Genomic DNA, 15440 nt, shown 5'->3' on the forward strand with positions numbered 1-15440 from the left:
GTCCTGGGAGCGTCAGGCAGGAAACACCCTACTGAGATGAAAATAATGACCAAAATGCTTCTCTAATGAATAGTGCATTTCAGCTTTGATGCTTTCTGATTACATTTTGAATCTAAATAGTTCTTATGGGCCGAGGATTGCCTCTTTATCAGACGCGCGGGCTCAGTATTCCAATCAGTTTCAGGTTAGGGTGACATTGTCCCTTTCTGAAGAGAATCAGTAAGTGCTTGCAAGCCCTCATTTTATTCACTGCACTAGCATGTGTCCAACTGGGATAATCTCCATTAAACCATCTGTGCTCCCATCTTCGCTCAGCCTGCACCCGCTGGGCTCCCCTGTAACGCTGCAGCATCCTGTGAACCTGTATGCACAGAAACCAGTTCCTGTCCTGATTAGCTAAACAGTCTCAGCCCAAACCCTAAAAGAACAGATGTACCAGAACGTCTCAAAACAGCACAAAGTCAGGAGGGAGAGAGTGCCTTCTGCAAAGCCTATTTCCAAACCAGTATTATCTTCCCCTGCCTTGGGAGCTTCAGTCATTTTCAGTCTGTGCCCTGAAGGCAGATGAACAGCAGAGAGGGAAAGCAAAGCTGTTTGGGTGGGGAGCAGAGGTGATGCTTGCAATTATTGTGCTGCATCCTGGCTCCAACCCTCTGGATGGCTCCAGTTAAAACTGTCTCTCTATTCTAGCAATATGAGTGCTATTGCACATCCGTAATCCATAGAATGGTATAAAATAAAGTACAGTACATACATAGTTTCATTATTATGGTGAAAGTACAAATCAAACCCAGCTTATGCAGAATACAAGTGACTCACTTTATTCAGAAACATGTAGCAAACATCCGGGTGTGCCATTTCAAAAGATATGATTGAGCTACCAAACTACTAGTCTATATCCTTTTTTGACCCAGAATATGGTTTATGACAATTCGGGGATCTTTAGATAAGATATCAAAGCATGGCTGTGGCAATACATAAGAAAGCCATGCTCTAGCTTTCATCTGATCAGAACCAATCAATTACTTCCTCAATGGGGCAAACTGTTGTCAGCATTATATTCAAACTGACAAACTATGAATGTACCTACAAACCAGGATTGCAAGCCAACTTCTACTCATGTTTCAAACTGTGGCTTGCACTAAAAATGGAATTCAACTGGAGCATGCAAAGAGTATGTAAGGGGCAAAGAAGCCATGCAAACCTTTCTTGTTACAGGACAATGAAGAGAATCATATCATGTTGGCTTTAGAGGATGAGACTCAGCTACCAGAAAATAATTTGAGACTGTAAGTTATTTGCTTAAAGCATAAATATTTCACATTACCATGGTCACTGGGTGAAATATAATTGCCACCCAAGCTCCTAGCTGAATTACAAAGGACATATTGACAATGTACCATGAATGAATACCTCAACTTCAAAACCCTTCTGGTTGTCTTCCAAAATAACAGAAGCAGAGCAGAGCCTTAATGGGGCTGCGGGGTGGGGTGGCAGAGAGACTAATTGAAGCATCTCAACAACATTTTCTATTGCCTGTTTATTTTGCAAGGCTGTACTTTCAGAGGTAATTTACAAGAGAGATGAGGTATCAGTAAAATTTGTGCAGGACGAAGGTTAATGCAGGCCCCACAGACTGTGTGCAGACAGTGTAGCCACACTTAGGTGTGCTGGAGTCTGCAGAGCAATATTAAAAAATGCTGCACAGGTAGACAACTCATCAGAGAGCAACTTAATCTGTCTAAATATTCTCATTACGTACATGGCATTCAACTTCCATTCTTGAAGCACGGGAACAGAGACCATTTCCAGAGGACTTTTGGGACATTAAACCATGAAATAGGACTTTATGTCAGTCATTCACTCCTCCTCTTTGCCAGCTCCGAGATGCAGTGTTTGAAAGTTATTACTGCACTGAAAGGGAGGGGAGTAAAGACAAACAGGGACCTTGGGAGGGAGATAGAAGGCTTTTCTAGGATGAAAAATTTGCTCAATTAATACAGTATCAGTGGATACCACTGATTTGTTTTAAAACTGCAAATATTTCTAAGGATGCAAAGATCTTGTGGCATTTCTTTTCCATTTTGTTGGCTGCATTATTATTATTTATTAAATTTATATACTGCCTTTCATCAGAGGATCACAGGGTGGTTTACAGTACATAAACAGAAAAATACATAATCCAAACATATGAGGAAAATGCATAAAATGTAAAATTCAAATAATCTATCACAGTGTATTTTGGAATTCTAAAGGTCACAGGGAGCAATGGAGAGAATACACAGACAGAGAGAATACAAATTCCACAGTCCTTAATAAACCTGTAATTTCAGATGGAAGTTAAATTTAGACTACACAGTATACTAGGAAGGAAGAAAATCACATCAGACTCAATGGAATATCAAAGTAAAGGACTTTAGCATTGGTCTTTCAATATTTCTTTCTCCCCATACTGGAATTAGCTTGCTTAAAATGCTCTATTATTTTCTACACAACAGATTCAATGGAAGAAGTTCAGAGACCCGCTGTTTCAAAATGCTTTACAAAGCAAGTTATCTTCTGCAAATGTTCAGTCCATAAACAAACTTACATGCACAAAAAGTTGAATGATCAATGCATATACTTTGATGTTTTTCCCTTTTACTTTTGCTTTATTTTATCACAGAATTGTAGAGTTTGAAAGGATTCTGGGGGTCATCTAGTCTAGACCCCCTACAATGCAGAATTCTCCACTAAAGCATCCATGACAGATGGCCATCTAACCTCTGGCATGGCTTGTTTTTAAGAAACCCATGATGATTCTTAGCAATCACAGCTCACACAGAGACCATTTAATTATCTGTTCTAGAACCTTTTCCTGGTATCAGTGTCAAGCTGACCAGTCAGTAGTTACCAGTGTCTTCTTTTTTGTTTTGTTTTTTGTTAGATGGGGACAACATTTGCTTGCCTCTACTCTCCAAGAATTCTCAAAACATTGTACAAAGAGGCTCTGAGATTCCATCTGCAAGCTCCTTTTGTATCCTTGGCTGCAGCTCATCAAAGCCCTGGATATGTGAATTAATTTATAGTAACTAGGTGTTCTCTTACCACCTCGTTTCCCTATTTAAATAATCACAGTGATTTTAATTTATGTAAGCTGCCTTGAGTAGAGCAGACATATTATAAATAAAATGCAGACTGAAAAATAATTAAAGAATTTAGTCAAGCTTTGACGTCCATCCCTACATACGCTCACTTTCTGCATAAAACATATCTCAATAGCCTCAATCCAGCCGGCCACATGACAGGGCTTTCAAGTCTGCTATTTTTAGATGTGGTCCTCCATGCCATCCAACAAGCAGTCAACCGAAGTCTCCATACAAACATGGATGAAACCTCAGTAACAGCCCAATATGAGCAACTGCTGCCAGTTTAAAAGTGAGTGCATTTATAAGTCATTTCATGTATCAAAGGGCTTTCTAGATCAGAGCTAACATCTTTCTTTCACTGATGCAGGCTGTTGTGCTCAGGTCCTGTCTCTGGACTTCTCTTAGGTACCTGGTTGACCACTGTGAGAACTAGATACTAGACTAGATGGACCATTGGCCTGATTCAGCAGGCTCTTCTTATGTTCCTATGTGTCAGACCCAAGGCCCATCTCCAAAGCAGTTGCGGGGTTTGCTGGGGTAGAGTAATCTGAACAGTCTAGTGACATGGCAAAGACATTGAAAATGACAGAAGAAAGACAAATTCCGAGTAAAGCACCTATTGCCGATCTACAGTTTACCAGCTCTTCTGATTATTCTTCCACATTCATTTAGCGATGTGCTAGATACTACATAGGATACAGAAATGACAACCAGGCTATGTGACACTGGTAAATTTGAACTGACATTTTGATCTAGTAAAAGAGAAAGAATCAATGCTGCTATGGACCTGACAAATACCGGTAATAAAGTATTGTTCAAATCCAAAACAAAGGCATCAAAATTGTGTCATAGAACTTGCACACCCAGAGCAATAAACCTTCTGTTTCTACAAAAGTCACAATATTATTATTTTTTAAAAAATGTCTGGCTAATGACAATTATCTTTATGAATTACAGGTGCAATAATTGGGAGGTGCAGGCAGTAATTAATGCATGCCTTTCCTGATGAGCTCCTTCTGGTCGGTCAAAGAGTTATTGAAATTCATTGAGAAAACCTTCAATCATCCAGAAATTCTGAAGAAATAGGCCTAGATGCAGTTTAATAAAGCAATAATATTTCTTTTAAATAATTAACCAGGCTGTGACATTTGCTAATATTCCTAAGGCCTAACTCCTGCTTCTACATTATTACTGGGTGGTGGCGGGGGGGAAGAGAAGTGTGCTGCTCAGGGAACTGATCCACTCACAAAAACCCCAACATGTACATGCAGAGTCAAATGAAAACTGAATATATCGCTCTGGGTCACTTCCTCATTGCCAGCAGTTATGTTTACCTTCAGCCTTCAACTGCAATATTTATTTTTATCCATAACTCTAGTTCCACAGTACTTTGGTTGGTTTTATTTTTCAGAAAGAGAGAATTCCTTTTGTTTACTTGTCCTTGCCCCCCACTTCCTATCCCTATTATTATTATTTTGTGCTTAGATGCAATCAGCTATCTGCCACTTATGTCAAAGCAGGTTCCTTTGGCAAGGATGCTTTAAAACATGCAGTTTCTATCACAGGACAGAGAAAATTCTATTGGAATTTAGTAGTATATTGGAATACTACTAAAAAGGCTAATAAAAAGGTCAATAAAAAGACCCGTTTCCTGATAAAGAGGCATTTGTGAGGAATTTGCCTACATATAAGACATAGAACTACATAAATGCTTGAAGCATTCACAAGTATGGAAAAGACCCTGATGTTGGGAAAGATTGAGGGCACAAGGAGAAGGGGACAACAGAGGATAAGATGGTTGGACAGTGTTCTTGAAGCTACGAACATGAGTCTGACCAAACTGTGGGAGGCAGTGGAAGACAGGAGTGCCTGGCATGCTCTGGTCTTTGGGGTCACGAAGAGTCGGGCACGACTAAACAACAATTCCCAAGTAAAAGGCATCTAATCTCGTGCATATACACACACCATGAAATTGAAAGAAAACAAGGATTAAGATTCTTCAGAGTGATTTCTGATACAAACTATAAGTTCTTGTAAGATTATCATCATTTCACCAGCATTGCAGCTATTGCTGGCTTGACAGAGAAGAGTGCTTATTGCAACACATAGAAAGAGCAGCAAAGCGGGAGAAAAACTATTGGGGGGGGGAATCTAACTGAGCAATTAAAAAGGACATCATACTCTAAGTACAGTCAGAATTCACAACGTGGCAGCAATGTCAAATTCATTTTCGTTTCACAGCACAGTGAACAAGAACCCATTCACTGTTAGATGGACTGCATTTCAAAACAAGAATGACAAACCTTGAAGGCTACTAAGTCCATCTTCAACATTTGGGTAACAAGTGTTCAGCAGGAAAAGGAGAGGGAAGGGGCTATCGGCAAGAGTAGATGACTATCACCAATAAAATTTAAATCAAACAAAGTCATATTTAGAGTAGACCCACTGAAACCTATAGGTGGCATTCCATGACGTCTGCTTGTTTGAGCAATGGGACTTCTGGCATGTTTTCAACCCCTACAGCCCCCAACCCTGCAAAGCAGATTTGGGGAGTAAGAAAGGAAGAAGCCCCATTGCATACATGAATGCCTGCTTGTGCTACATTTGATCTCACTCAGCGGACTTAAGTAACTTAAGTTCACAGATTTCAATGGGTATGACTAATACTGGGTATCACCCTTAGCATATAAGCATCCCTTCAGAATCAATTATTTAATTAAAGATGTAAAATTCCCCCGGTAGCAGGAGATACTCACCAGATAAATTCTATAAGCATCAATCCGTCTGATTGGTCCCCAGCACTTGTCTGTGTCATTATACTTAGTACCATCTTCAACACTGCATGAATGATTGCCCGTCACACTACTGACAAGAGGGAGAAGCAAAAGCAGACCACAATTAATGCACCTATGTATGGGCGTAGCAGCTGCCCCTCATTAAAAATACTTAATTAATTGAGGTTCTGCCCCCCCCCAACATAAATCCTGGCTATGCCTATGCACCTATGCAAATCCCAGCCACCATTCCCCCCACACTTTAAAGGATGGTGGAGAATTTCCCCTTACACAGCACACACCATGTGGAGTCTCGGTCAATCAAGAACTCCACATTCTTAAACACTGTACCTTATAGATTTGGCATGTAAGGTATATGTAGACATTTTTAAAAATAGAAGTGTTTGATTAAAGAAATAGTAGTCATTTAATCATATAACTTGTAATTCATTGATTAAAGCCGGATTAGTTTGTGTATGAATCAACAACAGTATTGAAGAAAAGCCTATTTTTGTATCTGGCTCCTAATCTTAGAATACCCATTCCCAGCTGTGTGGAACAGAAGAGGGAATGTCTCTTCTATAGTGGCACCGGTCATTCATGCTTTTTGTAAATACTGGCACAAAAATCATTTTAGACCATTGTAAAATCTGCTGCCCAGTTAGTCAGCAGCACCTTTTGATAATCTAATCTAATCAAAGAATCAAGCAAGCAAGCATTGCAGCCCTATAAAGAAGTAACTCACAAATTAGCCCCTAGACTTAGTTTTTGTCAATATGCTAAGCACTGTCAAATTACACCAGAACAATGTAATCCAGTCTGGAAAATTAGTTTGAAGTGTGGGGTAGAAATAATTTAAATTTATTAATTACAACCAGCAAGTCAATCTTCTGCCAGAGCCACCAATATGAAATGGTTATGCAATCCTCCGACATTTCAGCAAGAAACTGCTGCTTACAAAATATTGCCACCGAAGGCACACTCACCAGGTCACCTGCATGAGAGAAACTGGGACAGCAGCTGCATATATTGCCAAATCACCATAGAGGTAGATGATTATGCAGAAATAGAACAAGTTGACTCCCACTGTAAATAAAGGGAATAGTAAACATAGGTTTAGACTAGACCAGTCTGTTCCTGTACTTTTACTTTTTACACCAGGGCCTATCTAGGAACCTTTTGTAGATCACAATTTCAACTTGCTATGCTGCAAAAAGGCTTCTGGGGAAAACATTTCACGACTCTATTGGCAACACCTTGTTCATTTCACTTAGTTGAATGATCTTCATTTGTAAACAAATTCAGCCCTACCAATTGCCAGGGCAGTGTTCCAGTTGTCTAAGACTAACGTAACTGTATAAGCATGCATTTGCAACATTATTAAAATATTTGTATACTGTATTTTCATAAGATAACAAAACCATTAACAACAATTATAATACAATAAAAACCACACAAAAATTAAAACAGTTCTCCATCTGACAATTAGGGGAAATGTTTCTTAACTGTCTTCATAAGCCTAGCAACAGAGAAGTTTTCAGCAAACATTTGAAAGGTTATTATAGAAGGTGCCTGCTAAGTCTCTAAGGCTCAGTTCTGTGTCTACGTCAAATGAGCCTCACCATCTCATGTGATGCTCTTGCATATGATCTCAGTGATTGCACTGGAATAAAAGGGTCAAGGTGGTCCCTGAGGCACCCTGGACCTATGGTGTTGAGCCCTTCATCAATGAATACAGGGCCCTTGAACCTGATGATGAGCAGCCCATGCAGGGGTAGGTAACCTAAGGCCTGTGGGCCGGATGCGGCCCAATCGCCTTCTCAATCCGGCCCGCGGTTGGTCCGGGAATCAGCGTGTTTTTATATGAGTAGAATATGTCCTTTTATTTAAAATGCATCTCTGGGTTATTTGTGGGGCATAGGAATTTGTTCTCCCCCCCCTTCAAAATATAGTTTGGTCCACCATATGGTCTGAGGGACAGTGGACCAGCCCATGGCTGAAAAAGGTTGATGACCCCTGAGCTAGAGCTTCTGAGCTAGGCCTAGGGGCAACCTCAGATACAGTGCATTATGCAATGTTTGAGCACAAACAAGTTGCTTAAAACCAGCCATTATCACAGCAAACAATAGTAACCAATATTAGTCAGAAGGAAGGTATTTTGTAAAGATGACAGCCTTTCCTGCTTCAAACTTCCTTACCCTGCAGATATGTAATCAAATGCCTGCATTAACCTAACCAGTTCTATAGTAGCTCCATTTCAAAACCAGATGCAATTCTACTTCCACAAAGTTTGCATCCCATAAAACAGGGGTGCTGAACCTCAGACCCAGGGGCCAAGAATGCCTCCCACCAAGCCACTATACCTGGCTATTTTCATGTGACACCCCCTCCCCTGCCATGCCCCTCACGGACTCTGCTTTGGCTCCCTCCTTGAGTGCTTTGGGCTGGCTGGAATGTGGCATTGAACAGCGTCTTTTGCTGGCCTAGCTGGAGGGCATACAGGCATGTGAGTGAGTGCAAATTAGCCTAATGTATACAAGTAAAATGCGACCCCCAAACTGAAAAATATTCTCCACCCTGCCATAAAAGGTTTGTTGTTGTTTAGTCGTTTAGTCGTGTCCGACTCTTCGTGACCCCATGGACCATAGCACGCCAGGCACTCCTGTCTTGCACTGCCTCCCGCAGTTTGGTCAAACTCATGTTCGTAGCTTCGAGAACACTGTCCAACCATCTTGTCCTCTGTCGTCCCCTTCTCCTTGTGCCCTCCATCTTTCCCAGCATCAAGGTCTTTTCCAAGGATTCTTCTCTTCTCATGAGGTGGCCAAAGTATTGGAGCCTCAGCTTCACGATCTGTCCTTCCAGGGAGCACTCAGGGCTGATTTCCTTAAGAATGGATAGGTTTGATCTTCTTGCAGTCCATGGGACTTGCAAGAGTCTCCTCCAGCACCATAATTCAAAAGCATCAATTCTTCGGCGATCAGCCTTCTTTATGGTCCAGCTCTCACTTCCATACATCACTACTGGGAAAACCATAGCTTTAACTATACGGACCTTTGTCGGCAAGGTGATGTCTCTGCTTTTTAAGATGCTGTCTAGGTTTGTCATTGCTTTTCTCCCAAGAAGCAGGCGTCTTTTAATTTCGTGACTGCTGTCACCATCTGCAGTGATCAAGGAGCCCAAGAAAGTAAAATCTCTCACTGCCTCCATTTCTTCCCCTTCTATTTGCCAGGAGGTGATGGGACCAGTGGCCATGATCTTGGTTTTTTTGATGTTGAGCTTCAGACCATATTTTGCGCTCTCCTCTTTCACCCTCATTAAAAGGTTCTTTAATTCCTCCTCACTTTCTGCCATCAAGGTTGTGTCATCTGCATATCTGAGGTTATTGATATTTCTTCCGGCAATCTTAATTCCGGCTTGGGATTCATCTAGTCCAGCCTTTCGCATGATGAATTCTGCATATAAGTTAAATAAGCAGGGAGACAATATACAACCTTGTCGTACTCCTTTCCCAATTTTGAACCAATCAGTTGTTCCATATCCAGTTCTAACTGTAGCTTCTTGTCCCACATAGAGATTTCTCAGGAGACAGATGAGGTGATCAGGCACTCCCATTTCTTTAAGAACTTGCCATAGTTTGCTGTGGTCGACACAGTCAAAGGCTTTTTTTTTTTTTTTAAAGCCATAAAAGGTTACTTATCCTATATTCCATTTTATCAAGGAAAATATTCACTGCCACCATACCCTTGCTCTAGAGGACGCAGGTGAGACAGACTTTATAGTTTCACAGACAAAAAGAATTACCGGGAGGCAAACAAACTCTGCTTTGATGAGTAGAAATCAATAAGGATAAAGAGATGCCAAAATGCACCAGCTTGACTTAAAAGAAATAGAACTGAATGCCTCAATCTGAACAGATTTCATTTCCAAAGGCCGCTGAGACAAGGAAACAAAACATGCATTGTTTCATCTAAAAGGGGAGAAGACAGGAATATTGTAAGAAAGCAAAAAAATAAAGGAGCTTGACAGGAATACTAATCTAGTCTAGAATTTTGGTGCACAACTTCTAACTGCACATTACACTAGCTTCTCCACCATACAAAATGCTTCAGCTGTTATGGTGGAGTGTTTTATGATGCAATCTAACACAGGATTTTGAGCTTGGCAACAGAACAGAGCCATATATTGATACCTAAATTGTTGTGGCACCATTGCTACTAGAAAAATTGAAGCTTTACAGCAATTCACAGCTGTGCTTTATGACAGTATGAGGCCTAAAAGTGACTTTAGGTGTGGTCATCTGTGAAGAGAGCAGAAGTGCCTTGCCATTCCTATTCTCTGAGTTTGTTTGTGTCATCCAAAGAATTTCTCTGTGAAATATCCCAGATGACCTAAAGGACAGCCCACCTCATGTTTAGTCATTTAAAAGAGAACCAAAGTCTCGAGAAAGATCCATATGATCACCATTTTTTTTATTTCTTGCTCTACAGTGAGATATATGAACTACAGGTGCAAATATCTGTGGGGGAGATATGAGAATTCTGATTTGAACACCAGGGAGAACTCACGTGTCCTGGAAGTTACAATGTCAAAGCCTTAACACAAATTCATATCTCAAAAAACATGTGAAAAGAAAACAGTGCAAACCAGTTTGCAACAACCTTCTGACCAAGGGAGGAAAAATAATTTGTTAAGTAAAGAAAACAATTATTCACTACACCAGAAGTGAGGAACCTGTAGCCCTTCAGATGCTGGCTGACTATAACTCCCATCAACACTGGCAATAGTAGCTCAGGCTGATGGGAGTTGGAGTCCAAAAACATCTGGAAGACCACAGGTTCCCCATCCCTACACTACATCAATAACTGACTACAAGGAAAGGACCGCAAAAGACTGCAGCTGGAAATATTTCCCCCTTATTATTATTATTAATTATATATTAAATATTAATTATTATTATTATTTATACCCCACCCATCTGGCTGGGTTTTCCCAGCCATAGCCAGAAAGAGAGCAGTGCTATGTGTAGTACATTAATAGAGCCTCCAGAAGAGTACACATTTCATATTGGGAAAGATTGAGAAATGAGATCGCAGCTATTCCTTACATTTAAATAGGAGTGAGTATCTCAGCATTACTTGGATAAATGGGACAGAAGAAAAAGGGTGAAGAAAGCTTAACAAAATCAGGTGTCCTCATATCACATCCAATATGAATGTACATCAGTGCAGTGAGTCGTGCCGTCATTTATCCACAGTAGTGACTCCAAAATTAGGTCCACAGCTAGTTATTTATAATACAAAGTGACACCAAGTCCAACACAGCAATCCTAACCATGTTTTTTTCAGAAATAAGATGCAATAGGTTTAATGGGGCTTACTCCCTAATAACTGTGCAAAGGATAGCAGCTTTAAGTGTCACTCAATCCAGAATGTCAAATTTAAGTTAATATCAAACAAAATAAAATATGGAAATTATACTCACTTCACACAACTTTTTATTTACCAACTTAGATAGGTAAATAAAAATAAAAAAACAGACAAGATACAGTATATACTTTTTTCAGCATCAGAATGGCCACAATGGGGATCAGGGGGTGGGAGAGGTAGTAATTAGTAAAAAGATATATGACATTTGGGCCTCATGGAATACTAGCAAGCAAAGAAAAATTCTGTCTTAGGAAATGCGAGATCTTTAAGTGTTGACATCTATGGAGAAAAAGCTCAAAGGAAGCATGCTTTAGCAAATGCTTCAAAAGGTCACCACAACTCAAGAGATTGGTTTCCCGAAATGATTATGAATCAATGCCTAAACAGTACCTTGTAAATGAACATGGTAAAAGGACACAGTGAAGGGGATGGAAGGAAGAATTGCTATTATTCACTCTTGCCATCAGAGCAACAGGTATGGTGCCTGAGCTGCTGGGTCACTTGACTACAACCCTTGTATATGTTTGTGAATCGTGCTCTTACATCTAATTTACACTAGGAACTCAGTAGGAAACAAAAGTTGAATGTACTTCTTTCATTTGTTTGGCAAAATAAAGGCCTGTGTCTTAACCACAGTAGCTCAGAGCATTTAAAATATTCAGATAATCTGTATTTTAACTATTTTAAAGCTTCTAACAATTTGAAACCACAACATTTTAACCAATCCTGTTGTCCTCTGCAGAACATCTCAGCCCCACCTCTATGTTGTTTATTCAAGGTACACATCTCAGCTGAGGATTTGGGGTGAAAGCACCACCCACTAGCTTCCACCCTCTCCACCTACAGATAGACATTAGTGTTGTTTCTGTTTTATAAACTGCCACCAACCTTCATTGATCAATACTTTCATTACTGGACACAAAACAGGAAGATCAATGACTTCCTGCAAGGATAGTACATGATGTATGTGCCTTGAATCCATTATTACAATAAATGACTTCTGGATCCCTGATAAAGAGCACCCAGCTATCCTTCAGAATAGATTCCCTTCACAGCCAGAGGCACTTTTTTCTCTCCTTAGAGTTAAGACTGCAAATCTACTCCCTACAGAAAGCAGTCAAGTCAGAGGTGGAAGATTTATACACAGCTCAACTCTTAAGATTGCAGATCCAGAGCATGTCAAATTGTTAAGATAGTCAAGGGAAATGAGCAAAGAATACAGTGAAAACAAGAGCTTTGCTTTTAACAAGCCAATAACTCTCAAAAGAAGGTATAACAGAGCCACAACACATCTTCACCTAGCCATGAAACTCTGAACTCCTTATTCATTGACTGTACTGCATAAATCAGGTCCCCCAAACTAAGGCCCGGGGGCCGGATGCGGCCCAATCGCCTTTTAAATCCGGCCCGCAGACTGTCCGGGAATCAGCATGTTTTTACGTGAGTAGAATGTGTCCTTTTATTTAAAATGCATCTCTGGGTTATTTGTGGGGCCTGCCTGTTGTTTTTACATGAATAGAATGTGTCCTTTTATTTAAAATGCATCTCTGGGTTATTTGTGGGGCATAGGAATTCATTCATATATTTTTTCAAAATATAGTCCGGCCCCCCACAAGGTCTGAGAGAGAGTGGACCGGCCCCCTGCTGAAAAAGTTTGCTGACCCCTGGATCCTAATAGCAAATCTGCCAGGTTGTGGTTGGGGTGTAACATTAGCATACAGTCACTGTGCGGACTTGTTTCAGGATTCAAATTGAAGAACGCATGTGCAAATTCTGATTATGCTTAACTGCAGTAAGCCTGGTTGAGTTCTGAAGGGACGGGATTAGAGCTAATGAGAAGATCTGGCACTTGAGAGGGGAGGAGAAGACATCCAAACCAACTGGAGGAGAAAGGCTTCTACACAAACCAGACAAGCTGCCCAGAAACAAAGATGAATAGATGAAGTAAGAACAGGAGATGTTTGCTAGTAAACAGAAGCTATTAATGGAAGCAGCCAATCCTAGCCTACTTGGTGCCTTTAAAATAGAGTTGGGGAACCTGTGGCCCTCCATACATTGCTGAACTCTGAACTGCCATCGGTCCCAGCTAGCATGGCCAGTGATTAGGGATTTAGGGAGTAGCACTAAAACAACATCCAGAGGGCACAGGTTGTGCAACTCTGCTTTAAAATGAAGGGGCTCTTCAAGCCTAGTATCAAAACATCTTGCCTATCAGATGATCTGCAACCTCTTAAAACTACCTGAGAAGTTTGGGGGAATGGCTCTCTATGGAAATCCTCACTACCACCTATCTGAAGGAGATCAAATGACTTGAGCAACTTTTAAAAGGGGCCACAAGAGTGTGTTGATTGAGAGTCCGGCCAATCTGCATGCCCTATCTTTCAAAATCACTCTCTAGGATTTAAGCACTAAGCTGGTCACTCTAATACAGGCATAGGCAAACTCGGCCCTTCAGATGTTTTGGGACTACAACTCCCATCATCTCTAGCTAACAGGACCAGTGGTCAGGGATTATGGGAATTGTAGTCCCAAAACATTTGGAGGGCCGAGTATGCCCATGCCTGCTCTAATACATGTTTAATTAAACATTGGTTTTCAGCTCATCCATAAAAGTTGTGTGTACAAAAACAGTCTGCCAACATGCACAGCCAAGTTTCTTGACACACCAAGGGTCTGTGATCCATCAAAAAAATTCTTCTTCCTGTAATATCCAAATTTGCATAAATTGATGACTTACTCTTGCATTACAGTTTTGACAAGGAAAGAGATGCAGCAGAGGTAAGAAAATGAGAATGAGACCTAAAGGGCACATATGGAGGCTACAAGTTTAACACCACCTCCAAAATCCATTTCAAGATCTTTCACAGACACCATCCACACAGTTTAAAACTTTTTCTGCACAACTTTTCTTGATACAGAAACTAGTTGTTTTATAGATCTCAGAGATACCCAAAAAGCTAGATTCCATTACTGTCAAGGTACTTGTGGATCTGTGAAACCTGTGTAATGCTTTCAAAAATTCTGAGCACCGAGATGTCACTTTAACACTTAAGACAGAACAGAAGCAAATATCACGGAAATACAGATATCCATGACTTTGAGGGGGGGGCTTCTTTCACCAAACCTACTGTAATTATTCAATATTCACATTCTCTCATCTAAAAGAAGGAAATTGACAGCCCAGTCTACTTATGGTAAAGGGAAAACTAAAGTATGAAGGATTTGTGTGAATTACAAGTTGAATAATTAAATAATATTCAACTACTACTGTTCTGAATTCACACATGTGACCTGAGCACCCTCTGCTGGGTGAAGTTATCCATCACAGCAATTAAAACAGAATGCTAGCATACCATTCAAGGCAAGCAGTTCATATCTCTAGCAGTTCAATCTGGGCTAAGTATTCAAATGAATCTGTAATTGGGCTGCATCTTTACAATCTACCTGCTCACTAGGATGTCACTCACAGGTTTATTTCATCTGTACTGCTCTCAACAAGCCTTGTTAACACCAAACCCAAAATCATGCTCCTTCTGTCATATTGAGATACACCCAACAATAAGCAATTTTTTATAGTAGCTAGCTCTAGTTCCCAAACCCTAACTCCTATGTCGAGTAGCTCTTCCATTGCTTAAGAACTTCAGTGGTTAGGAAGTACAGAGACAGCTGAAGAAATAAAATAGAATAATAATAATAAGAACAATACCATCTAATTTAACATGGTAAAAGTATTGCTCATAATATAATTCTTACTGCTAACTAGCTGGCCCGGCCACGCGTTGCTGTGGGTCATCCCTGTGATTCCCCCCACCCAGTCCCGATCCATGATGTATCCCACCCCTCCACCCTCCTGGCTCATCCCTGTGTTTCGGTAGGACACCCTTCCCTCTGTTTTCCCTGGGGAGTGTTGTCCCCTCCCCCCTGTATCGCCATACATCGGCCCCTGCGCACGCATCGTGAACATTTTTATATATTTAGATTAAAAAAAATAGAAATAAGAACATGAGAAGCAGAAGTTATTATTGTTTAATTTTATTTTTGGGGTTGTCATTTAGTTTGGTGGGTATTGTAATATTTGGGCGTTGTGTGTTTTGGTTTGTGTTTGTTTGTGT

At 40.5% G+C, this 15440-nt stretch overlaps 1 protein-coding gene across 1 annotated transcript in view; it reads right to left on the reverse strand.

The window, feature by feature from the left end:
- Window positions 1–15440, reverse strand: part of TMEM104 (transmembrane protein 104) — an 82599-nt gene that overhangs the window by 48882 nt on the left and 18277 nt on the right. The window contains exons 7-8 of the mRNA XM_035104402.2: window positions 6889–6988; window positions 5885–5993 (exon numbers count right to left, since the gene is read on the reverse strand). Coding sequence (XP_034960293.2) covers window positions 5885–5993; window positions 6889–6988 — 209 coding nt within the window. The remainder of the gene's footprint in view (window positions 1–5884; window positions 5994–6888; window positions 6989–15440) is intronic.

The sequence above is a fragment of the Zootoca vivipara genome, chromosome 2, assembly GCF_963506605.1.
Source record: "Zootoca vivipara chromosome 2, rZooViv1.1, whole genome shotgun sequence".
Taxonomy (NCBI): Eukaryota; Metazoa; Chordata; class Lepidosauria; order Squamata; family Lacertidae; genus Zootoca; species Zootoca vivipara.